The 25937-nt window shown below is 43.5% G+C and overlaps 1 protein-coding gene across 1 annotated transcript in view; it reads right to left on the bottom strand.

The window, feature by feature from the left end:
* Positions 1–9892: 9892 nt before the first annotated feature.
* Positions 9893–25937, bottom strand: part of ARHGAP20 (Rho GTPase activating protein 20) — a 54726-nt gene continuing 38681 nt past the window's right edge. The window contains 9 exon segments of the mRNA XM_012569650.5: positions 9893–9999; positions 10002–11000; positions 12566–12677; positions 13128–13317; positions 13557–13666; positions 14660–14821; positions 17834–18012; positions 22199–22381; positions 24282–24348. Coding sequence (XP_012425104.5) covers positions 9956–9999; positions 10002–11000; positions 12566–12677; positions 13128–13317; positions 13557–13666; positions 14660–14821; positions 17834–18012; positions 22199–22381; positions 24282–24348 — 2046 coding nt within the window. The 3' untranslated portion in view covers positions 9893–9955.

The raw sequence follows: 25937 nt of genomic DNA, 5'->3' as shown, positions 1-25937 counted from the left end.
GAGGGGCGGGGCGCCAGATGACTGGCAGGGCTCCTGGGAGGGGATAAGGGAGTGGTTTGGTGGGATGATTGGGAGTGGCTTGGTGACGGGCATGGGTGGAAAGGCAGGAAGGGATGGGCAGCACCAACTGGGAAGAGGGGAGGGGGGTACATAGAGCATACTAAGTAGAAAATTCAAACAAAAACAGAAAAAACGGACCCGTATAACCAAAACGTAATTGGAACATAAGATAACACACCGCCACAGTTCCCTCTTATGTCCTGTGTCGACTGTACACCTAAAGTGCAGTCAGGAAACAGGCCTGGCCATGCAAGCCCAATACACCTTTTTTTTTTTTTTTTTTTTTTTTTTTTTTTTTTTTTTTCCAGAAAACAATTCAGAAGATGTTTATTAACTGCTTTTCTTGGATACAAGCAGTAAAATGTCTCCTAGGATGCTTCAAGGACAGAGGAGCAGATGAATGTTTGTTCTGGACCTGAATCCAGAGTCCAAGTGTTCCCGGCCACCTCTGTCCCTGTCCTGCTCTGGAGGACTGTCCTTTCCCTGTCCCTCCTCAGAAGGTATTTCACAGCCAACTGGTGACACAGATCTGAAGAGCAGAGAGGTGTTGCACCCTGCTTTTGGAAGTTTGGCAGCCAATCCCACCTTCTCCCATTCATTGCAATAAACCCAAATAAAATAAATTTGTTATTAAATTAATAGGTTTTAGGGCCTGCTTCCGCATCAGCCATAGAAAAAAATCAGATTTGAGAGCACTCATCTTTTTATGAGATGGGAGCTAAGCATTCCTAACAGAAATGAAAGTATGGGGGCTGTATTAAGGCCATAAATACCTTGGTGTGATGAGCCTGGACTAATAACTCATTTCACAGTGGGACCTGCTCTGCACCCACATCGTGTGGATCTCCTCACCCTGAGGCAGGACTGAGATTTTGTTCGCTGAGACCTGGTTTCAGAATTATGGCTTTTATGGCCTTTTTGAATGTGAGGAAAGTGAAGAATTTACACAGTAAAAATTCTTGGCAAAGTCCGAGCCTCCAGTTTCTGCATAGTAAACCAATTACCATGTTGTTGAATTTACACACTTCAGACAAGTTGACAGTAAATTCATATCCCAAGATCCCAAGATAAAAAAAAAATGGGAAAAAATCAGACTTTAGCTTTGCCAAACATTTTATTGGAAAAATCCTGTTGTTTTTTTTTTTTTTTTTCATTTTATTATTATAGCTAGACATGATGCATAAGTATTGAATACTTTTTATTATTTCTTACACCATAAAAGAATATTTTGGAAGTCTCTATCAAATAATACATAGACTTCTGTAATATAAATTAAAATTGTAAATGGAAGCTTCATAGGAATAATTTTTTTCCATAAAACAGGAACATCTGGTATGGTTTTTTAATTCATTCAGAAAATAGGCACAGCTCCAGCCCAGTAACGAATTTAAGTGCATAAGCAATTTTATTGGATTTCTCTGGGACTATTTACACATAGAAGCTAAGCCCAAGCCCAGGACCTCTGCTGAAGGTGACCTTCCAGACTCCTCATCTATCTGGATGAAAAGTATGACATCATTTAGATGCTGCACATTTCTGCAAGTATTTGGACATTCAGTAGAGGGATAGCAATGCCATGGAAGTATTCAGCTGAGCCTGAGCAATGAAGACCATCTTTCAGTGACAGCCATCTGTAGAGACCAAGTCCTTCTTGGAAAAATGACTTTGGGCTATGAAGTTCCTTGTCTGCCTTCTCACCTCAGGTTCCTCAAGTCATGGACACCTGTGGACTTGGTGTCAGATGTCCCTTTCCTGAGCAGTTGCGCCAATGAAACAAATAATCTCAACCCTGCCTCCTTCCTGCCAACCCCAACCCCGTCAGGCTCCCAGCTCTGGGAGGGAACTAAGCTAAGCTCCCCAGCTAAGGGAACTTCCAGTGGTGCTTGCAGGTAAAACCATTTCTTCAGGGAAAACATTTAAGTTGTAGCATTAACAGAGCTGCTTTTGCCTTCTCAAGATCAGGCTGCTCATGAGCTGCTCCCTGTAGCAAATGGCACTGACCCCTTGGTGGCTTTGACTGGATTTGGGGAGTTCATCCCTCTCCCGCACTAGGTCCTTTCAAAGCAATTTTCAGTATGTCTGCACAAGCTGTCCATGGAGCACTTGGCATTTTAACCCCCCCTTCTTGTTCAAAACTGTTCTCTCTGTTGTGGGAGAGAAAGTTTTGAACACAGTGCTGGCCCACACATGAGCAGCACACATGATGGGTACTGCTCCTTCCAGCTCATCAGGATTGACATCCACCAGGCAAATATGCACACACACATGGAAAATGGGTCTCTCCAATATCTGGCACTGGCTACTCTGTGTGCCCCAGAGCTGGCCCCAGTTCCCCCATTGCTGGCATTGGCACCCTCCAATCTCTGAAGATCGTGGTCTCATTCCAGCTGCTGGCACTTGGCTCAGTTGCAGCTGCTCATTTGTCTGGGTTGAAGGTTGGTGCTGCTCTCTCACATGGACTCAGAGAAGAACATGTGCTCACATAGAAAGTCAACTGAGAGAATGAAACAATAATTATTAGTAGTAACACATTGTTAGTTACATTATTATCTCTGAGTGTGTGGTAAGACTAGGGCAGGCTGTGATGATGAGGTACAGGGCTGGGTCAGAGGGTTGTGTTCTGACCAGCCAGCTGTCACCCACACCAGCCCCTTTAATCCCCTTTTCCCTCTATTTTTTTCCTCCCTGTCCATCTTAATCCCTCCCTGTCCCTGCCTTTGATCCTTACTCTAAAATTCCCACAATAATCCTGGCACAGCGCTGTAGCCCACTTGGAACATCTCCTAAGAGGTTGTTCATCCAGTGTCCTCAAACGCTTTTCCCCCACAGCCCCCCATGAACCTCATGTTCCTGCAGGGTCCCACTAATGCCTTGGTGGGGTTCACTGAGGAGCCCTGAGCTGACCACTCTCCTCTGACAGTCCAAGAAAATGGTAAGGGGTTCCCTCGGTGTAGGTGGAGTGACTAGGATCCTACAGCCAGCATTGCCCTTTGATTCCTGTGGGGATCCTCTTCAGTCCAGGCTTCAGTCACTGGTGGGTCACTCTCCACTTTCTTTAAAGACAGGTCTCTGTTTTACCAGCCCTTACAGTCAGGTCATTGTCTAAACTCTCAGCTGGGATGGTGTAGCCTCAACTGTGCATGCTGCCAGCACATTCCTGTCCCTTCTCTCCCTGACTGGCAGGCCACCCAGCCTCCCCCCACCCATCCCAGCCTCTGGGGCAGCAAGGAATCCTGTGGAAACTCTAAAAGCCAAGAGGAGGAGAAGGAGGAGGAGCAGGAGAGCCTTGCCTTCAATGGTCATATCAGAATTATTGCCTAGCCTGAGAGAAGATTGGTAGCACATTGACAGAAATAGTTTGTGACATGAGAATCAAGTGCAGAGAAATAATTTCTGTACTGAAAACACCTCTCCCATGCAGGGTCACAGAATGGCTAAATTCTGAAATATTTAACTTAATGAAACTGGCAGCAGCTACCGAGTACTTGTCCTCAAGGAACTGCTGACATTTGCAGTGAAGCCTCAATGAAACCAACAAAATAGGGCCTGGAGCAAACCTACTATCAAGGAAAAATAACAGACTGCACTGTACAAATTAATAAAACACAAATGATATCCAAAACCTTTAGGTCTTGTGTGGCAACCACGCTTTAACACAGATATTCAACACCTCTAACCAATGAATCTTCCCCTTTGGACACCAGTGGGTCAATCAGTTTAGCTTGACAGTGGCCTCAATACAGAGATGTTGGTAACTGATCTTGGGAGCAAGTGAAATCATGCAAGCGCGTCTGTGAAAGGGAGAGCTGGCTGCCTTCCCCTGATGCTGATGTGAGGCTCTGCTCAGCCGGCAGACATCATGCTCCAGTGCCTCTCACACTTGGCAGCAGCGCAGGACCCTTCCACGTGGAAGCGGCCTCGCACAAATGCTGAAGATGAGGCTCAGTGCAGCCGCAACCCCTTGCTCAGCCTCTGCATCCCCACATCAGGCCCTGCAGAGGGAAAAACCTCAGTGTGGCTTGTGCCTTGGGTCTCCCTCCAGATGAGAGTGCTTGAGGATGGCCACTGCTGTCTGGACTGAGGCTAAGTCCTTAGGCATGTTCAGGAATTCCAAATACAGGATATGGAGAGATGCTAAATACTGAGGGAAAATGTATCATAATCTCTGCTCCTAATATATGTTTATTGGGATAACCTGAAGATTGGATGTAAGACTACAGCTTTTGCTGATTTCTTAGACCTTTTCTGGGTTATTTAAGACATCATCATCAATACTCTTGAGCACATGGTGTGACTCTTGGGGATGGTGCTGTGCAGGGTTAAGAGTTGGACTCGTTGATTCCTGTGGATCCCTTCCAATTCAGCATATTCTGTGATACTTGATTCTGTAACCATTGTTCCAAAATATTATGTTTATTTAATTGTCTGAGGCAGCTGCTTTTAACTAAATTTCTCAGCTGTGATGAACATTCCTGTCTGTCCTCTGGACATGAGCTTCCTGTCTTTGACACAAGCCTTCAACACTGCCACCTGAAGCATTTGCCTGGAGCACACAGCCTGCTCATGGCTTGGACAGGTGAACTTTTTGCTGAGTGAAAACTCTGCTGGCTGGATGTGTGGGGCCAGAGAGTGGAAGGGAATAGAGATAAATCCAACAGATGGCCGGTCACAAGTGATGTTCCTCAGGAATCAGTTTTGCAGTCAGCTCTGTTTAATACCTTTATCAATGATTTAGGTGAAGGAATTGAGACCCCCTCAGTTTGCAGATGACACCAAGCTGGGTGGAAGTGTTGATCTGCTGGAGGGCAGGAAGGGCCTGCAGAGGGACCTGGACAGGGTGGATCAAAGGGCCAGGGCCAATTGCGGATGTTCAGCAGGGCCAAGTGCCAGGTCCTGCCCTTGGGTCACAACAACCCCAGGCAGCGCTGCAGGCTGGGGGCAGTGGCTGGGAAGCTGCCTGGTGGAAAAAGACCTGGGGGTGCTGGACAACAGCAGCTGAACATGAGCCAGGGTGTGCCCAGGTGGCCAAGAAGGCCGATGGCATCCTGGCCTGGGTCAGCTCTGGTGTGGCCAGCAGGAGCAGGGCAGTGACCGTCGACCTGTGCTCAGCACTGGTGAGGCCACACCTCCAACCCTGTGTTCAGTTCTTGGCCCCTCACTGCAAGAAAGACATTGAGGGGCTGGAGCGTGTCCAGAGAGGGGCAACGGAGCTGGGGAAGGGTTTGGAGCACAATTCCTGTGAGGAGCAGCTGAGGGAGCTGGGGGTTCAGCCTGGAGAAAAGGAGAGTCAGGGGGACCTCATCACTCTCTGCAACTGCCTGAATGTGGTCCCCAAAAACACCAGCCACCTCCCAACCCCATGTCTGCTTGTGCATGGGTGAACAGTTAATGTTTAAGATGGGAGGAAACACTAACCACCACTGTGACCCAGCACACCAGGATACTTTGAGAAAAGACAAGTGGTGCAAAACAGGCAGCAGAGGAGGCAAAAAAAAATTCGCCAAATATCATAGTGTAGATCATGAACAGATCTGGAAATGAGATGTCAACTACCAGGTCCTGGGACCACATATGTGGGTGTGAAAGGGTGTGAAACAGCAGCTGTCAACAGAAATTCAGTGATTCGGAGTTTTGGATAGAGAGACACCTTCAGCTTAAAGGTCATGCTTCATTTCTTCATCTAGAATCCATTTTGTTTGAACTCTACAAACTCATTTAGACAAGGATTAGATGGCACCTGTCTTCCTGCTTCCTGAATTGGGCTGTGCGATTGATGAAGAAGAATGGAAGGGCCTGGAAAAAAAAAAAAAAATCCCCCAAAAAAACAACAAACCCACCAAAAAAAAAAAAACCCACAAAAAAACCCACCAAAACCAACCAAACCAAAAAACTCAAGAAACCTTGAAAGCAGGCTGAGAACAAATTCCTCTAAATTCACATTGTAGTAATCTCTGAAATTACTTGAAAGGAATGATGGCTAGCACTTGAGAAGCAGAGGCAGGATGCTCATTAACAATGAGAACATTAACCCATGTGGGACAGAAAGTCCAAGTAGTGAGGTAATTTGTCAGTTTGCTTCATTTTCTGTCTTTGACAGCAGTAAATGAGAAGTCACAGCCACTGTTTCGTCCCTAACTCAGTCATCTTTTTATTTTATTTTTTTTCTGTGAGGTTTTGGTACTTCACAAAAGAAGTAAGCATTTGGGAAACATCTCACCTACCATTTGTCACAACAGCTTGAGCAACTCTTCCAAAGCAACCACCCTAGTTTATGGAGACAGGCTTACATGGAGTTTATGGAGACAGGTGACCCACAGGGAGCAGGCTGTGTGGGGGACACTCTGTGCAGAAGAGGGGGCTCAGTACTCGGGGCCACCTCTAGCCCATCACCTTCTCACAGAATGTATTGGATGTACATGGCAGGGTTTTGTTAGCAGGGTGCTACAGAAGAATGTGGGTGTGTGTGGATGTGGGGGGTTGTGTGTGTGTGTGTGTGTGTGTGTGTGTGTGTGTGTGTGTGTGTGTGTGAAATGCTGTCAGAAGCTTCGCTGTATCCAGCTGGGCCAATGCCAGCCAGCCCACTCCAAGATGGTCCCACTGCTGCTCATGGCAGAGCCCAGCAGCTGGCATAACAGCAGCTGGGATAACAGGGTTAAAGAAAGGTGAAAAAAATGCACAGTGGCAGTTGGAGAGAGGAGTGAGAGTATGTGAAAGGGATGGCTCTGCAGACACCCAGCTCGGTGCAGAGGAGGGCAGGAGGTGCTCCAGGTACCAGAGATGCGATTCCCCTGCAGCCCTTGGAGCAGACTATGGTGAGGCAGCGGTGCCCCTGCAGCCCATGGAGATCCACGGGGATGCAGAAATCCACCTGGAGTCCGTGGAGGAGACCCACAGCAGAGCCAGGGGGATGCTTACTGCAGTGCTTAGTAGCATCTGACACTCTAAAAAGGTTCAGTATTATTAAGACCTATTTTGGGTCTTAGCAGCATTTAATTCCTTCACTGTGTGCTCGCAGCCCAGAGGTGTTGCAGACAGTGATTTTCCCGATTAGTGCTCTTTTTTGTGATTGTCACAGAACATGCCTCGTGCAGCAGAAGGGTGTATGTCTTGTAAGACAGAAGTGCAGAAGTGCATTTCATATTGTGCTGGGTCTATATCCAGCTCGTCTGCCATACATTTAAAGCTGAAATCACTCCAGCATTAGCTACAGCTCAAAAGCAGACTCATAACTCACTTTAAATCGAAGCACACTTTGATATACTCTTTCTTCAGACAGCAGAGATAAATGACTTGCAGGAAGATACCATCTGCAGGACAGAAAATGTATGTTGCAGAGACTAGTGATTTTCTAAAGCTTTATTATTGATGAAATGAATCAGTATTTGCTACTCAATGTAAACTTGGCAGCATGGCAATATGCTTTTTACTGTTTTGAAAAGAAATGGAAATGCAGAGTAGCTGTTTTATTTCAAAATAGCATCACATCAATCAGTCTTCTTTGTTTGTTTTGAAGGAGGTGTATATGTAGGGCTGTTAGATGACAGGTCTCAGAAGGTGACTATTACAGATCAGATTCTGCACACTACTGTTTTCATTAAAATAGCTGAATATGAAGAAGAAGACTCTGCTAATATTAAAGAATAAATCTTGCTCTCATTCATTAGTTTACTCCACTCCTTTCCTTTTTCCCAATCCTAATAGGTATTACCCCATGAGATCTCTCTTCACCTCCACATTGTTGATTGAATCCCATTAGCTGAAAACATCCTCCTACCACTAGACAAAGAGAAAAAGAGCAGGAATTCTTGCTTGAGAACTACGAGAATTTACAAAAATCAACAGGATGATGACATGCAGTAGGAATGATGCCACCCAAAGTGGAAGAAAAATGCTTCAGTCCTTTCTCACACAAGATTTTCAGTGGTATCATTGGGAATTCTGCTTCAGCAATAGCTTGTAGAACTGACAGGTAAAAAAATTCCACTAAATATAAACTGAATTTATGACATAACAAATAATATTTAATATATAGCATTGAATGCATACACATCAATACCAGTGCCATAACAACAAAACAGAACTTGTAAAATTAGCAGCAGTTTTTTGCAAATACAAAAATACACATTTTTTTCAGAACATATATAATAGCAAAATTTAACAGGATATATTATACAAACTCAAAGCATTTAGATAATGCATTACTCCAATATATTATATGATGTGGGACACAGACAGTGAGACTGAGTGCACCCTCGGCAGGTTGGTAGGTAACAGGATGCTGAGAGGTGCAGTTGATACAAAAGAAGGATGGGATGCCACCTGGACAAACTTGAGAAGTGGGCCCATGAGAACCTCAGGAGGTTCAACAAGTCTAAGTGCAAGGTGTTGCACCTTGTCCTGAGTCAGGAGAAGCCCAGATACAAGTACAGACTGGGAGAAGAACTCACTGAGGGCAGCCCTGCTGAGAAGGATTTGCAGGTGCTGGAGGATGAGGGGCTGGGCATGAGCTGTCAGTGAGCTCTCACACCCACAGAAAGCTCAAATATGTCCTGGGCTGCATCCACAGGTGGACAGCAGGGCCAGGGAGGGGATTCTGCCCCTCTGCTCTGCTCAGACCCCACCTGCAGGGCTGCATCAGTTCTGGGGTCCCGGCGCAGGAAGAGCATGGACTCGTTGGAGCAAGCACAGAGGAGGACAATAAAGAACATTAGAGGAGTGGAAAATTCTTCTGTGAGGAAATGTTGAGAGAGTTGGGATTGTTAAGCCTAGAGAAGAGGAGGCTTCAGGAAAGACCTCATTTAGGCCTTCCAGTACTTTAAGGGGGCTTATAAAAAGAAGGGAGCTGACTTTTTATAAGGGCAGATAGCAGCAGGACAAAGGGCAAGGTTCTAAACTATAAGAGAGCAGGATTAGATTAGGAGGAAATTCTACTCAGAGAGTGGTGAAGCACTGGAACAGGTTGCCCCAAGAAGCTGCGGATGCCCCATCCCTGGAAGTACTCAAGGCTGTGTTGGATAGGGCTCTGAGCATCGTGGTCTAGTGGGAAGTATCCCTGTTTCTATGGCAGGAGGTTGGAACTGGATGATCTTTAAGGACCTCTCCAACCCAATCCATTCTGTGGTTTTATGTTTTAGATGTTGCATAATAAAATTACATGTGTTCTGCTTGCAATAATACATAATGCCATTTACAGCAATGTTAAGAAACTATTCACAACTTAAACATGAACAGAACAGCCAACAAAGCACAATAAATGAAACATAGAGTTGCAAGGTGTTAGTTACAAGATTCAGCGTTTCCCTTTACACATTTTTGACCTTACTTTTTTCTTTCTTTTGCAGCATGAAAGAAATAACTACACCTATTGAACATACTGTATAAACATACAGAAAACAACACACTTACTCCTTAGAGGACAATGAAGGTCATATTTATCAGTTACAGAACAGTAGTATAATACCACAGTTATGGGAGCTATGCTGACTTTGCACGCTACATCAAAAGCACAAAGGACTGGGACTCACATCTGCAAGGCTCAACACTCAAGTGGTCAAGGAGAGAGGCCCAGCAGGCAGCCCGCTGCCCTCGCAGGGTCAGGGAAGAGGACACTGGCCTTAGTTACCTCCTGGGTCCCTTCCAGATTTTCAGGAGATTTCTGTTTCCTTGCTTCTCAGCAATTTTTATTATTCTTGCAATGTTCCTGCAAAGCTTTATATTGGAACATTATTCAGTTTCCTAAAAAAAGAAAACCTGTGAATCCAGAGACTGCTCAATTAAATTTGAACAATCTGGATGTTAAACTTAAAATGAACACACATCAACACCAAAGGCATTTTCTTTATGGTGTTTATTTTAAGCATTAAGATTCCTCTGCAAAAAGCTTTGGTCAGTCTCTTCAAACTTTGGATTGCTGTAATGCTTTTCTAGATCTCCTCTTTGATCATGAAGTCTGTCTCTCCCAGTGATTTTCAGAGGCAATGGCTGAAGGTCAGGCTTAATGAAACAGCCACCGACTCCATCAGTAGGTTTCAGGGGTGCTGACCTGCTGCTGGGCCCCACCAAGCCCCTCTCAGCCCCAGTGTCAGTAGGTTGTGGAGATGGTGGCAGTGTGGTGGGTGGAAGAAAACAGTCATCAGCCACAGCAGCAGCAGTGTCCTCCTGTTTCTTTAGTAACTGGAAAGCGCTATCAAAAGGGGAGGAGTTTTCACTTAAGGTAGACAGAGCCTGGTCTGAAAACTGGGAGAAAACACCGTCCAGGGAGCAAATTGACGACACAGATGGAGATGTCCCAGAAGAAGACTGGCTAAAAGAGCTAAATCCTGAGCAAATATTTAATCCCTGTGGCGTTGGAGGCAGGAGACAATGAGACAGGTCTTTCCTTTCAGTGTTTTTGTTTGTGTTGTCACTTTTACCAACGTTAATCCCTACAAGCAAGCTCTGATTGCCGAGCTTTTGCCTTTCCGCCTGCAATGACCGGTGCGGGCAGAGACACTCCTCATCTTCGTGAGACAGGACCACGTCACAGCTGGCTTTGCGCGCTGCCTTCTCCCGCCCAGCATCGTCGCGGGACGAACCGGAGCTCTGGAGGCCAACTGCAGGCTCGGAGGAGCGCCGGTGCCTCCTCACAGTCTTGGGAGCGCCCGAGGTAGCTGCTGAGGGGAAACCACTGGAGCAGGGAGACTCATTTGAGTTTTCTTGTATGGAAAACTGCGGGTGCATGTCGGCAGAAATTACCAACTGCTTCAGTTTGGCTTGGCTTTGGATTTCGTCCACCTCCGTCTGCTCCGAATCGCCATCGCTCAGAGTGAAGACAGACTCCCTGCTTCTGTTATCCAGATCATGGGTTTTAATCCAGTCACTGGAGGAAGAGTCAGCTTCATCATTCGCCTCATTTTCCAGGCTGTCATAGGAAGAGTCATTCTGATGGAGAGAAGCAACATCTGCAAGGACATACCAAGCATTAACACATCAGTGACTGAACCACTCTTTTGTTTTTTGAACAGCTTCTTTTTTTTTTTCCCCCCCTGGCAAATATCCTTTAAGGAGAATTAGGAGCATTTGCCCTGTAAAGAGTCTTCAAGCAAAATTACTAATAATTTCACAAAAAATTACTCTCTTAATTTTGAACTGGAGAAGCTGAAGTGAGTACTAAGCTACTGTACAGTCAAGAAATACATGATAATGGCACAAATAAGGGTTAGGGGGTTTTTGTTGTAATTTTGCTTTTGCTTGGTTCTTTTAAGTGGATAGTGGTTAATCCAGCTGTAAACAATAATTTAAGTACATACATACATATATGGTAAGTTATTTATTTTTTCTTTTCATTATTGGACATTGAAAGAAACGTTTAACCTTTCTTTCCTTCTTTTAGACAAATGAAGAGAACAGAACATACTTCTTACCTCTACTTTCAGAAAATACAATATTTTTTAAGAGCAACACTGTGAAGTTTTAGGGTCAGTTTAAACAGCTACCTCATTTGCACTGAGCAGAGCACACCTGGACTCTATCCTGTATCAGCAATAACTGGAATTACATTAAATTTCTTTTGCTCTGGGTTAGGCTAAGCTGCCTTATCTCACATTTGCAGCAGACACGGTTCATGCACAGGCAGTCACCATGTCTCAGTGCCTGCCTGAAAGCTCATTCAGCTGCTGTGACCTGTTGTGGGTCTGAGCTCTCACTGCCACCACATCCTAGCACAGCAGATCCCATGTGCTTCACTCCTGGGAAGGGGGCAGGCCAAATTTCACCCAATCTCACTGAAGGAAGAGCATGAGGAGTTTGAAACAGCCACACATAGTCAGTCAGACATGCTGACACAAGTGCCATTACCACTTTCAGTACTGGCCACCTGTGACAAAATGTATTTTACAAAAATGCTGCTTTAGAAATACTTTAAGGAGAGACACAAAACTCCAGTCAAAATTAGAGGGTTGGAGAGAAAAAAAGCATTAATGATTATCTGGAAACCTCTGACAAGTAGTCTGCCAAACACTTTCAGTCATCAGTTCCATGATTTTCCTGTGCTAGCAGCAAAATCTGGATGTCCCATTAAAACTCTGGAGATCTGTCTCTTTTGATAGTGAATAGACACTTTTAACCCTAATGTAATGGTGTGACAGCTGTATTATGACCATTGTTGATCACTGACCTCCTGATATTTTGGGAAAACACAGGCTGATGCAAAAATGCTAGATTTGAGATTTTTTTTTTCTTTTTTTTATTCTCTTTGTTTCCCTTCCATCTATTTTTAACCGTAGTGGTTCAGATGACTGGTATAGGAGCAAGAGTCTTTGTGAAAGCATTTTATGATATGATCCAGGTCTGTGGTAAGCTGAATTAGTGACTATGACCAATTCTTTGGGGAACTGAGTAGAAAGAGAACAGAAGTATCTGGGAACACCACATGAAGAAGGAACAGCATTCTTCCATGGAATATAGTAATCTTTTGCCTGGCTGAGTTTATCTGTCTTAATGGGATCAAAACACCAAACTGCATTACCTGAGCTGTTCTCTCTCTTGCATGTCATCAGTATTTCTCCAAAGAGAGAGGTAATTTCATCTCCAAAAATCCTGCAGCAATTTTCAATGAGGAACTGTACCAGACTAGAAATCTGCAACAAAGCAATGGGAGAGAGATGTCAGATCTTCTATTACTCAACTCAGGACAAGCTCACCATACAGACGAGGAACAGTAGCAAACTGTCATCCATGAAGGCAGCCAGGAACTACTCTGTCTGTCTCCTGGGCCTGATAAACTGTCCTGGTACACATCCTTGTAAACATCTTTTCCATTCTACTCTTTCCTGCACCAAGGTCACCACAACCAGAGATCTTATTGATGAGAGAAGCATTTTGCTGATATACTGGGCATTGCTTTATGACCTCTCTCCCCTTCTTCCAGGAAGGTTATGACAATGGATTGATGAATGTTGCTGGAGCCCTGATAAGAGGACAAGTCCTGATTTGAAGAGATACTGGGTGTTCCCATGTTTGCAACCGACAGCCTGGTTGAATGGGGTGAAGGGTGGTTTGGTTTGCTGCTACACTGAAGTGTTTCTTACCTTTTTAATAAATTCACTTTCTATATCAGGAGTGGAGGATACAGGAGGCCAGAGCAGGCTAGGTGCAATGCAGACAGCTAGATTAAAGGCATTCATCTGGTTCTCTTCAGATCGCATTTCTATCCCATGCAGTACTCCAAAGATGTAACGTAAGAGAACAACATTAGCTCTGGGGAGGTGCTCTATTAACCTGAAAACATATAAAAACAGAATTCTTCACATTAGTGACCACTTTCCATAGATATACACAAGTCAAATAATGGAAATGCAGAAACAGGGTAACATGGTCCGCTAATTAAACCAGGGAGGGCACCAAAGAGATGTTCTTGTTCTTGTTAAAAAAAATATAATTGCAAGTTAAATATTTGTGATTCTGCATTCTGGGATATACATTTATAAGAAAATAATGTAGAGAATATAAATAACTACCTTTGGATGCTTTTTATCTTCTCTTCATTATTTCCTTGATCCAGCACAGAGACCCACTTATCACACAGCTGGGATGATAAAATACTGCCTGGGATGTTGCGAAGAAAATCCTTATCAAGAGAAAAGAGGAACAAAACATGTGAGCAGCTGTTCTGGGGCATGTGAATGAGTAGGAATAAGATACACAGATACAAGAGGATGTATCAATAGGACAGCACTCTCTGGCAAGTATATTGTTACACACAACCACTAAAACCAGAAGAAAATTATCTGAGATAGAGGCACTTTAGATTATGCTGAAAGTGATTATTTTTCAGCCTTTCTCTACCCTTTCCTGCCAAAATAGAGGTATTTGAATGCTTCATCTGATATTGCTGAACTAAAGATCTGCAGTGAGACCAGCTATTTTGATGTTACATAATGTCTGTCTTTACTTATCAATTCACTTCATCTGTAGTCTCTGTTTCTTCTCCTCAGCTAAGTTCAAATACCTCCAGACCATAAGCATTCCAAAGCCTCACTACCTTCCTTCCATGAATCAATGGAGTACTTAAACTAGTCATTGATAGTCCTGCTACTCCTCTTTCCTAACATCTCAACCATGGGCATGGAAATTGTTGCAGTTTAGAAAGAAGGTCAAATCTTAGCTTCCCAAAATAACTATGGTAAGGGAAGCTTTGATGCTGTTTTTTGCACAAGGAACATTGGTTTTGACATACAAGACCATATAATGCATGGAAAAAATAATCCAAATATTTATGGCAACATTATAAACTCACTAGGATTTGCAGTGTAGGGTAGTACTGATGTGTCAAGAGACTGGTCTGCACACATGCCTTTTAGTATTTCATATGCAGAGTAACAGGACCAGGCTGTAGCACAGACCTCAGGAAAGGTGTCAGCAAAACAAGCTGGCTACTCCTCTTCCTCATCCTAATTCAGTAGTAGCCCCCTGTGGAGATCCTCACAAGGTTAATGTGCCACCCTACTCCTGTTAATTCATTCCTCTTTGGGCCTGTCCCTGGAGAAAAGCCCTCCCTGGTTGAGCACAGGATCTGTGCTGCTCTCACTCAAGAAGAGAGACAGGAATATTCTTCACATACCTTAAACAAAGATGCTGTCACAAATATGGATTCACGGGCCAGGTCCACTTCAGTGCCTGAATCAAGCTTCTCCTTTAGCTCTTTGAAGGTTTTTGCATTTCCAGAGCGTCTGAAAATACCCTTGGTGGAAGGCCCTTCTTGGTAAAGTAGGGAAAGCATGTCCTAAAAAAATTAAAAAGGCAAAGAGGATTTCTCATAAATATATTTTATTGTCCAGTGCCACTAAAAAGTAGTTTTGCCATTTTTGCCACAGCTGAAAACATTTTAGTCCTAAAAAATATCAGAAATCAAACACAAGTCAAGGTTCACCTTCCAAACCATGCCAAACTGCACAGCAAAGTTGTGATTTGTGGCTCTCATTTTGGAAACCATCCCCTCAGAAATACTGTGCTGCCACTGCTGAGCACTAACTTTCTTCATGAACCAGCAACCATGTAAGTTTCAGCCAAGTCATTTAAACATATCAATGCTGTGGTATGGGAAAAGGAAAGTGGTTTGTCTAATTCAAAGCTTGGCATTTGACAGTGGCCTCTGCCAGACATTGCTTTGCAGAAAGATATGAGACCCTCACTGCTCATCTTTGTAGTTAATATTATCACCAACCACAGACAGAATTCTGTTTCACTGTTGTTATCTGAAAAAAAAAAAAAGAGAATTTTATCTAAACTAGAATGTGCTTTGTTTGTTAATATATATTTGCACTTCTACAGCAGATCAGACTCAGGTTTTTACCCCTTTGCTGCTTGTGAGTGGTATCAGACTCTGCAAGCAGCTCAGGGCTGTCAGCAGAACCAACTCTGAGGCAAGGTGCTCCTGCTTGGGAGGTCACTCCAAGGGGGATAAAGCTCAGCTTGTGGCTTCCCTGAAGCCAGTGAGGCTGCATAGGATTAAACAAGTAGACAGCTTATTACAGAGAAGGGAAAACAAGCAGATTCCTGTCTAGCTTTTAAAATAACAGCAGGGACTGATTTTTTTCTGTTAAATAGTAAGAGGAAAACAAGGAGAAAAGGAAAGGCAGAAACTTCTCCTGAGATAACATGTTCAGGATATTTGCCAGATGCTTAGTTCTCTGCAGTCTCCTGAGGGCCATCTCTCAGACATGCAGGTCGGACTCTTGCAGGCCTGCTCCATGCAATGTAGAATATGTCACGTGTATGTCTTTGAAAGGGGAAACACACGCAGACAGTCTCTGGGATTATCTGTACGCACACAGTGGCCTGAGGACCAAGCTATTAAAAATGATGGCAAGAAAAGGGACATGGAGGGAGGGTCCTGGGACACTGGTCCATCATCATTAAACTGAATTAGTGAACAGTAATGGATAAGGAATGGAGTTTGGGGACTTTCCTAGTCTGGGATGTAAAGCAGGTCTCCTGCCATACAGCAGAGCAAACAAGTCTAATGGAAGCTATTACTTTTGGTTTTATTATTTAATGTTTCTTTCTCACTCTTGCAGAAGTCCAAGATCAAGAATTCATGGAAGTGCAGATGCTTTGGAGGAGCACCTTCATGGTAGCAGGACTCATGCCAGCATTTTCATTCTCTTTGGAGGAACTTAGAGCTCTCCCATCAAAACAGGCGGAGTCCCACAGCACAGGATGTTAACACATGAACAAACACTTTGAAAATACATTTTGAACAAAGTATTCACAAGAGAAAAAGGGGAAGCCCCTATCAAACTAACCATGCCAAGATGAAATTACAAGAATGAAGCTATGGTGCAAGACAATTCAGTATCTCTTTTAGCAATGACTAAAAGAGCACTTTACAAAGATCTTTTGCAATGGCTAAAAGAGAGCCCTTCAGCTGTGAAAGCAAGCTGGAAGCTCTGAAGCAGTTACCCAGCATGCCTGCAGCATTCATCCCAGATCTTTTATTTCTCTTGCAGGTAAATCCCATTCAGTCCCCCAGCCTTCTATTCTCCAGAGATGCTGCATGAATTCAGAAGAAAGTTATATTTTGTGGCATAAACAAAGTGTTTAAAATTCAAAGCACAAAGTCTATCAAGTTGTGATTCTGTGCTTAGTAACTTTGGGGATTTTTTTCAAATAAAAATTTACTATTATTTAAGTTTTGGATAAACTTCTGAAATGCAGCATTGGCTCATCTCTTAAACAAAGAAGGAGAGATCAGGTGATCATAGCCATACAGAGTCCATCTCTAGAGAACTTATTTAAATAACCTAAATAATGAAAATGCACACTTCTCCTTCAGAAGAAAACACTATTAAAAGACCTATTAAGACACTGTTAAGGATGTTTCAAGATCCTGGTATGATTCACTATTCAGGAAGTGGTAAAGCAGCACATCAAGCACCAGCTTAGGAGACAGAACATCTCTTCTTGTAATCCAGTATGACCTCACTGACTTCAGAGGGTTTCTGGCAATTTCTCCCAGCCAGAAGTCAGGCTGTTAGGATGAAGGGCCCAATCCTGCAGGGCTCATTCCCCCGCTGTAAATACTTCGTCTTCTGTACTGACAACAGGGCCTTCTAATGACCAAAAATGCCACATACATACATGCCCTAATTACACCTAGGAATGGGCTCTAGGACAACCTTTCTCATGGTTCTAAGATGGTTTTCAGAGCACCCACAGCACCAGAGTTCCCTCAAGACAGGATGAAAAGATGCTACTGTAGCCTCCACATTCCCACCTATTTTTTGCAGTGGTGCTGTCAGACCAAAAATGAGGACTCAGGAGTGCTTGCCTGGCCTGGAATGACTTCAAGAAAGGCTCTAAAATTGCCTAATTATGGGCAGGTGGCATTTTTATACAGGCGTGGGCTGCCGTATGGGACAGTAGATGAGACATTTATGGATGTGGGGATTTTACAAAGATCTTGGGAGTGGTTTAAAAAGTATGTGTGAATGTGGCATTTTTTACACTGTGTAAGTGAGGATTAGGAAACCAGCCTTACAGCATGGGCTATAAAGGAGAAATAGCCCAGAGCAGGAGACTGATCACATGCATTTCTCAAGCTGTTATTAACTGGGGCTGACCACAGTATATGTTCAAAACCAAAGTTCTTGTAATCACAAATGAGGTTTCCCTATGGAAATCTTTCTGGTTTCTTCGCTTGAGTAATTTCAGTGTCCCATTTACAAACATATCCTCATTTACCACACAGAGAAATTCCACCACTGTAAGACCCAACCCTGAGCCTGGGACTCACCAAGAGGGGTTTGGGCAGGTTGTCATCCTCACAGATGGTTGTTAGTAAGAGGCCAAAGAGCTTCCCAGGAGCAGCAGATGTTGAAGAGAGGGGTGCATTGTCCAAGTGACTGCCTGGGCCACGCCAAAAAGCCCAATTTATGATAGATCTTTTCCTTTTAAATGACTTTTGGCTTAAGTCTGGGGAAAGAGAAAGGTGTTTATTATGAGAAATGCATTTCAATTCTAGTTCCAGTGTTTGAGTTTTGGTGGTTGCTATGGTTTCAAAGGAAAAAATGTCATGAACTCAACCAACTCCTTGCATCCAGCTAAGCCCAATCCACCATGTACATACCTCTGTGTGTGTGTGTGTGTGTGTGTGTGTGTGTGTGTGTGTGTGTGTGTGTGTGTGTGTGTGTGTAGAATATGTTACCTCACTCATGCCCCGAAGGAGATCACCAGGATCTGCCCTGCACTGCTGGAGCAGTGTCAGCACTCTCTACCAAATGCAGGTTGGCAAACCTCAGCCTGCTGACTTCACACAGAGCTGCACTCTGATAAATAACTCATTTTCCACCCACAGGGGCAAATCCACTGCCCTCACCTCAGCATGCTGTCCAGGGTGATCCTAGCTCTCCTGACAATGCGGGAGACTCTCCCCACAAATACTACCAGAGAGTCAACTAATGGGCTGGGGCATTTTCAGGTCAAGAAAAGCCACTGCATTTGCTCTCTTCTCCACAATGCAAGAGTATCATCAGCGTCCTCACTCCAAGCATTTGCTGACCGTGGCCCAGGCACAGTCCTGCCCTTTAATCAATGCCTTCCAGTTGGCATTGCAGCATGCTGCCAGCACACTGATGGGCTCTGCTTGTCTCCACTGGAACAGATCTCATCCCATATCGACGCAGGTGTACTAACTGAAACCCTCGTTTGGAGTGTGGACAGAAGCAAATACTAGTACTGGGACACAAAAAAAGGGGTTTTTATATGGCCTTTCTCAGCATCAGCCACTGCGAAGCCTTCTTAACAGCATGGGTTACTGCTAAAAGCAAAAGGAGTGCAGACTGTTGATGACAGAAGTGCTAACTGGGAAAAACTTAGTCTGATATATTTTTCCTTTCTGAAATGTTTTCAAAGGCAATCAGCATTGATTTAGTTGCTTGCCTACCCCATAGACATTTTAATTAGCTGGTTCTCCCAAACATACTTTCTGCTGTTTTGGAGGCCAGAACCAAAGCTTGCAGAACTAAGGATTGTGGTACAATACCAGATTTTTCTCTCCAATACTTTTCTCTCCTATACTTTATTAGAATTTGGTTTTTAGCTCAAAGAGTGATTTTCATTATACGTCATTCCATTCCAGATCATGCACCCTTTGGGAATGGGTGGAAGTCTTTTCATTAGATGCTTACAGAATGAAAAGTTACAGTTTAACTCAAAATGTGAACATATGAATGTGAAAGCCTGAAGAAAAATGATTTTCATAAAAATAATGAGGATATAAATTTTAAGCAGTCCAAAGCTTCAAGAAATGTAAGTCTGGCAGTGTCTAAGGCTTGACAAATCATGTTTTGGGAGACCATAACGGACCTGTAACTTTCAAAATTACATTTTTTTCCTTTAGATGAGCTGATAGTAGCACCTGAATAACATTTGCTTCACAAATGAAGGTTTGCCAGAGTTCTAGCGACACAACAGCAAATACACACTGGTGTTTTTTCCTGTAAACCCTGTAGATCTCTGGAAGCAAAAATTAAGATGCTATTTTGGAGAACAAGGAATAGCAGAAGTGAATTTTAAAAAAGAGTCTTCAAATTAGGAACTCCTCTCAGTCTCTTACTGATGGTTCTGCCCTTGACAGCCATGTCTCAAACTGAGAATTTGAACAAGGGGTCATTGCAACAAACTGCAGCTCTCTCCTGGGACAGGAAGGAAATCTTAGCCAGTGTTCTTCAGCATACCAGGGCAGAAACTAACAACTGATGTGTGGCAATGAAATTCCCCGTCCCTCAAAAACTAACATGCACTGAAAACCAGGAAAACTCATCCTTTTTAAGGCTGTTCACAAGTGTGAAGCTGAAGAGGAGATGAGAAGGGGTGGGTGTACACTTTCTTTCCTTGAACCTGTGCAAAGTTATAATACTAGGTGAAGGCCAGACCCCTCTCAGCCCAGACATATGCCAAGTATTGCTCTGCAGAAGTACTTCCACACAAAGACCTCATGGCCTTGCTTTGGTGGATTATTCTAAGCCAGAATCAGAAAAAACTATTACCAGTTTGTTGGAAAACTTTGGTCAGAGCTCACAACAGCCACCTCTTCTGCTCATATTTTACACGAAGGGAATGTCTATTCATAGTTAGTGTCCTAGCCACGGAAATGACATTTCCTCTCCTTGAAACCAACTGGAAACTTCTAAATAAATCTTCAGCTCTATTTAACAATGTGCTCACAGGCATAATTTAATGGCCATGTTTAATTGGTAGGTGACCATTCCTGCTACATGCTGAAAGGCTACAGCAGAGGCAAAAGAAACACTCCATTTCTTCCATGTAGAAAATTCTCCTGTACTCTTTTAACCATCCTGCCAGGACAGTTGATGCAATTACGCCACCACATTTGGTGTCACACAGCCACTTACTTGCCATGAGGGCCAGCTGTCAGTCATGCCCGCCTGTCAGCACCTGCACTGCTGTCTCACCGTGGTGCACACTGGTGGAGCTGGGCAGCTGCTCCTTGCTGCCTCCAGGAGGGACAGCATGTCCAGCACAGTGGTATCCCGCTGCAGGGAAGTGATGGCAGGGGGGACAGCACAGCATGTGGCAGTGAAATGTGGGGTTACAGATAGTGAATTTACTCTGTTTGTGGCAGTGTGCCCAGAGGTTACCCAACACAGATTTTGGCTTGCCGATTTGAAGCTCAAAAGCCAGATCATAGCCTTGGCTTACATGCAGGTAATTTCTGTCATTTTCGAAACCCAGAACAGTTAGGAAAAGCACAAAGAACAGTGCTGTATGTGAGCTAACCTGCTTTGTAAGCAGTTACACCTATACATCACTTCAAGAGGTTTTGTCTGATGAAAGAAGGAATGCTATATGGACTGAGAGCCTCTTTCTCCCATTTAGTGCAGTCCCTGTGCACGACCTGCAGGCTGCCCCAGGTTTCTGCTGCCCCAAGCCAGGCTCACTCCACTCCTGCAGCTTGCACAGCACTGATGATAACACATCTGCATTAGAACTCTACAGGCCTGATTTGCATTTCTATTTTCTTTTGCCAGTCAACATCAGCTGCCAAAGCAGGGCCTGTAAACCTAATTACACCCCTTTGCTAGATTGCCTCATTCTTAAAATATGCCATGAAGTAATATATGATACAAATTACTGGGAAGGGGGTGGATAAATGCATGTGGAAAGGAAATTAATTTATATAAAATATAATCAATTTCCAGAATAATTTGTAATGGACTCTGGTATAGCTTCACTGTATTTAATTTCTAAAACCATTACAAATGGATTCTATTAATATATTGTGGGAGATCTTAAATATTGGGGAGTGCCCAAGATAACAGTGTGGATGTTATTTTTTCTATTATATGGTTATTAATGGTGAAGTAGGGCAGAGTTCCTAATTGAGCTGAGAACGCTAGTGTTAAGAGCAACAAAAACACACCATGGGATGTATCCTTGCCCTAAGTCTAATTTCCCAACCCTGTCACTATCTCCTTATTTGTTTTATCATGAGCAGAGAGCAGTCATTGTGTTGTTCACAACAGAGTGCAAAACAAAGAGCAGGTGCTCATATTTTTATAGCATCAAGGCCAAAGGCAGAAGAAAATATTACCTTCTTTATTTTACTCAAAGAGCCCTGAAATAATGTTCTGATCGTTCACCTCATCTAGGTACCCAAGTACCTGCCTAGACTTTGCCACTTAAGAGTCCCAGTGAGGTAGGTGTGTAGTCCTAAGTACCTTATTGAGATGAAGGATGCTGCCAAATGTTATGTGGGAATTCTGTGCCAAAGTCAAGCCTTGACTCTTGAACCATGAAACCATCTTGCCTTGTTACAGACCACAGCAAGGGCTGCACAGAAAAGCTCAGCTAACAGACTCACAAAAATTGCAGGGGAGAGATTCTGTCTTTCTTTTGCTGACTTTAGAACAATCACTTGACAGGCAGCTTGTCAAAATGTAACTTACAAAGATGACACACATACAACAGCACACTCAGATCAGTGAGAGGTACACTGCAAAATCCCCCAAGCAGCTGGAAGATACACCTGCACACCCCCCTGTGCTTCCTGCTGCGCCCCCAGCCCGGCACATTTGCCTTCTGCAGCAGAGCCAGGTGGCCAGGCTGTGGGAGAGATGGGGGTGCGAGGACAACGTACCGTTCAGCTGCTGGCACACGGCCACCTGGCTGGGCTTCAGCACAAACTGGCACTGCAGCTCCTGGGGCAGCTGCTCCGTCAAGAAAGGGCCCTGAAGCTGCCTGGGGCAGGCACAGTGCTTTGATCCGTGGGGCATAGCGTCACGAATGTGGCTCATTTTAATTCCAAAGGGATATTCATGTCCTGTTCAAAGAGAAATCGTAATAATCTCTCTTGGATTGACTGGAGACTTGCAAAACTCCATCTGCCCTGGAGGAAAAGCAGATTTTGCTTGCTGGCCCTCAGCACTTTCTCAGTAATCTAAGAATTGATGCTTTTCTCCATATTTGCACTGGCATAAATCATACACTGGCAGATAGGGAGTTACCGTGTTTGGTGTAGTTAAACAGATGTAAAAGTAAAATCGGATCTATTACAGCTGTATCACATAAAAGACCGTCAGAAAAGAATTAAAGTGACCATTTCTGAATTCAGTGTTTAGTCTTTCTACTGCTTTTATTGTGGCACTGAAAGTTTAGGTACTGCTTGCTCACATGATTCTGGAGAAAAATGAGATTTTGGGATCACTCATGTCAAATTTCTGCTGAGCATGCAAAACCAAAAAATTCCAGTGTGGAAGTGATCTTTCCTCCCTCAACACGTTAAGTCCAACAGCCATCAACTCAGTCAAGTGAGACACAATTATGGTTCCTGTCTGAGGCTGAAACAGGAAGGAAACATTAATCACAGGGCTGATGCAAATGAGCTATGCTTGGCTTTAACCAGCATCTTTGGGGACTACACAGAGGCAATTCATTTCTGGAGGAGCTTTCACAAATGCCACCGGAAAGATGCTTTTCCGACTTGTCTAAAGACCCGGTGGATTAAATATATTAAATGTGGATGCAATGCTAAGATGTTTTAGTTAGCTTGCAGTTGGATTTGAAAACTATGAGAATAAAAGAGATGTTATTTGAGATTATAGTATGAAGCTATGGCACAGTCAAACCCTGCTTCTGATGTGCATCTAATAATAAAATTTTGCCTTATCTAATAAACCTTTGCATAAGAATCAAGAACAGCATCACTTTCAAGTCAGATTCTTCTTTTCCAAGGATTGCAACTTGAATTTGCATTGACAGTGAGTCAATTAGAAAGGCCTTTCCCATTTCTGAATTCTCTGCTTCTCTGCTTAAAGCCATGGATGTGATTTGATCTGATGAAGATACACAATAATGGTCAGAAACCCAAAGTCTGGTACGTTTTAAAGGCAAAACAATTTGCACTTTCTATAAGGTGCACAAGTTAGACGTTTTATAAATATTAATGTTATCTAACTCCAGTGAAGCATTTGTAACTAGGACTGCTTTGAGAAGGAATGCTAAGATTTACTGGGATTAGATTTGAAGGAAAAGAAAACAGAAAATCCACAAGTTTTTCTTCTCTAATCATCTGCAAACTCATACAACACAAGTAATGCTGGGTTTCTACAGGAAATGTTCTTATTAATGGAAAGGGATTTGGTCTTAGTGACTCATGGGCCAAAATCAAATCACTCCATCCAATCACTTCTGAGATTTGTGCTGATTCCTGGTCCTGAAATGTTCTGAAAAGCATTTTAGAAACATAATAAGGGAACTATCAGCCAGAATGAGAATTACGGGATTGGAAAAGACCCCTTGAATCAGTTAGCTTGAGTTGTGAAAGGAAAGATCATTTCTCAAAACTCTGCTGAGTTTTGCTGGGGAGGGGACAATGCTATGGAGATGTAGGAAGAAACATGGGAAAGCTGGACAACCTCCAGAAGAGGAGGTGACTGGAGAGGTAAACTCTGTAGAAACACTGGGGCTCATGCAGCAAAACTGGGGCAGAAATAAATGAACTTTTTCAACCTTAGTGACACAAGCAGACAATTGCTCTTCAAAACAAAGGATGACCATTTCACTAGCTTCCCAGATAGGCAAACTCACGTGATAGGGAAGTAAGAGAAAAAACAGGAAAAACAAAAGAGGAAACTGAATTTCAGTCTTCTCTCTATTTCTTGCTTCCTACAGCAGCAGTAACTGAATAAGTCTTGAAAAACAAAATAATGTCAACAACTTACCAATAAGAGGGTAAGGAGCATGTTCTCTTCCTGAAATCACCCATAGCTTGTAGTCTTTTTCAGAGCCCTTTAAAACCAATATTAAGAATCAGTTTGTCAGCCATTAAGCAGAGGTTCTCAAAAAAAGTTTCTCAAAATATAAGGATAATCTGCACCTTGCCAGCAGTCAAAGGTGCAGATTTGCAGTACCCAAGTCTGCCACCAGCAAAATTCCTTCAGTGTGTCTGTCATGTGCTTTGTGGTTTATGTGACCTGGGTTCAGCTCTGAGCAGTGAGAGGCGCTGGAGCCCATCATTTATGAAGAAAAAGGGGGAGACCTGCCTCTAATTCTGTCCCTCAGACTGCAGTGCCTCCTGGCAGCAGAGGGATGGATGCCCATTTCACTACTCTGCTCCACCCGCTCCACAGATTTTCTACATCCCTAAGCAGGAGGAGCTCAGGCTGGTGAGCATCCTTTGACTGACAGGGCAGGAGAGCCCTCACCTGAGATCTGAGCCCACCCTAATGATGCTGAGGCAAGGATGACAGCCCCAGGCTGATGGCACTCAGTGCTGCCCCAAAATCTTGCTGTAAGGCTGCTGTCAGTCTTTTTGTGCAGCTCTTATGTGTGGAAGGGCTTGGGACTGCTGGATGGTGTTTTAAGACTATTGAGGCCTCTTTAAAGTGTACAGCAGAGAGGATAAATTTACATCAAAAGCGACAATTTTCAAAAACTGGGGAATGTGATAATTTTTGGGAAAAGCTGTGAAAATCTCTGTTTTAAATAAAATCAAATTAAAGCGAATTCTAAATGTTGCCTTTAGCAGAAATGTACAGAAGAAAACGTGGATAAATACACTTCATTAAAAGTGATCTATTTTACCTTAAATCTCTTTCTGGTGACACTACTAATCAGGCTAGTTAAAAATCTAAAAGTTTTCTGGCTATAACAAGTGTTAAATACCTCAAGCCTGCATTTATTTAGACCCAAAGTTAATTACTACCTCCTTTCAAACAGACTTGCCTACTATCTTGCATTTTCTGGACCTTCACCCAGTGTTCCTAAGGCTTTGGAGACTCTTCCTACTTGCTGCATGCACCTGATGTAATGCTGATACACCCAACAAAGCCTTTGCAGTTTGCTCTCTGACTGACAGAGCTTTCTGGCCCATATTAGCACTGCTGTTAAGTCAGCTAGCAGGGGGCAGAAGAAAAATAAATAGGCTTTGGAGACATCTCTGATGCCTCAGGGCAAGCAGCCAGGAGCAAATAAATACAGCTGAAGAGCACAAGAAAGGGTATTTGCTTTTCCTTTGACAGACAAATATGAAAGGGTTCATTGCTGTGAAGGGAAACAGGGAAGGGAAGGGCCAGTAAACGTGGTTCCAGGAGGCAGACTTTTCATCTCTATCTGCAAATGCTGTCCTTTATGGCTTTATGAGGCCATTTGTCAGGATAAATGTGACTGTCCCAGAAAAGTCAGCAAGTGTACTTACAGAGCTGGGAAACCCCAGGCCCTTCCTTCTGCCCCACTTGATAATTTGGAACAGATGATCAATGCCATTTTGCACGAGCTGTCATTTTACCAGAGAAACCACAGGGGAAAAAACCCTGACGTGTTAAACCAGAGTGAACTCAGCCAAAGTAATAGCCCTATTAATCACACAATATATGAAA

The sequence above is a fragment of the Taeniopygia guttata genome, chromosome 1 (genome assembly GCF_048771995.1).
Source record: "Taeniopygia guttata chromosome 1, bTaeGut7.mat, whole genome shotgun sequence".
In the NCBI taxonomy this organism is placed as follows: Eukaryota; Metazoa; Chordata; class Aves; order Passeriformes; family Estrildidae; genus Taeniopygia; species Taeniopygia guttata.
This window is presented reverse-complemented; position numbering and strand designations above follow the sequence as displayed.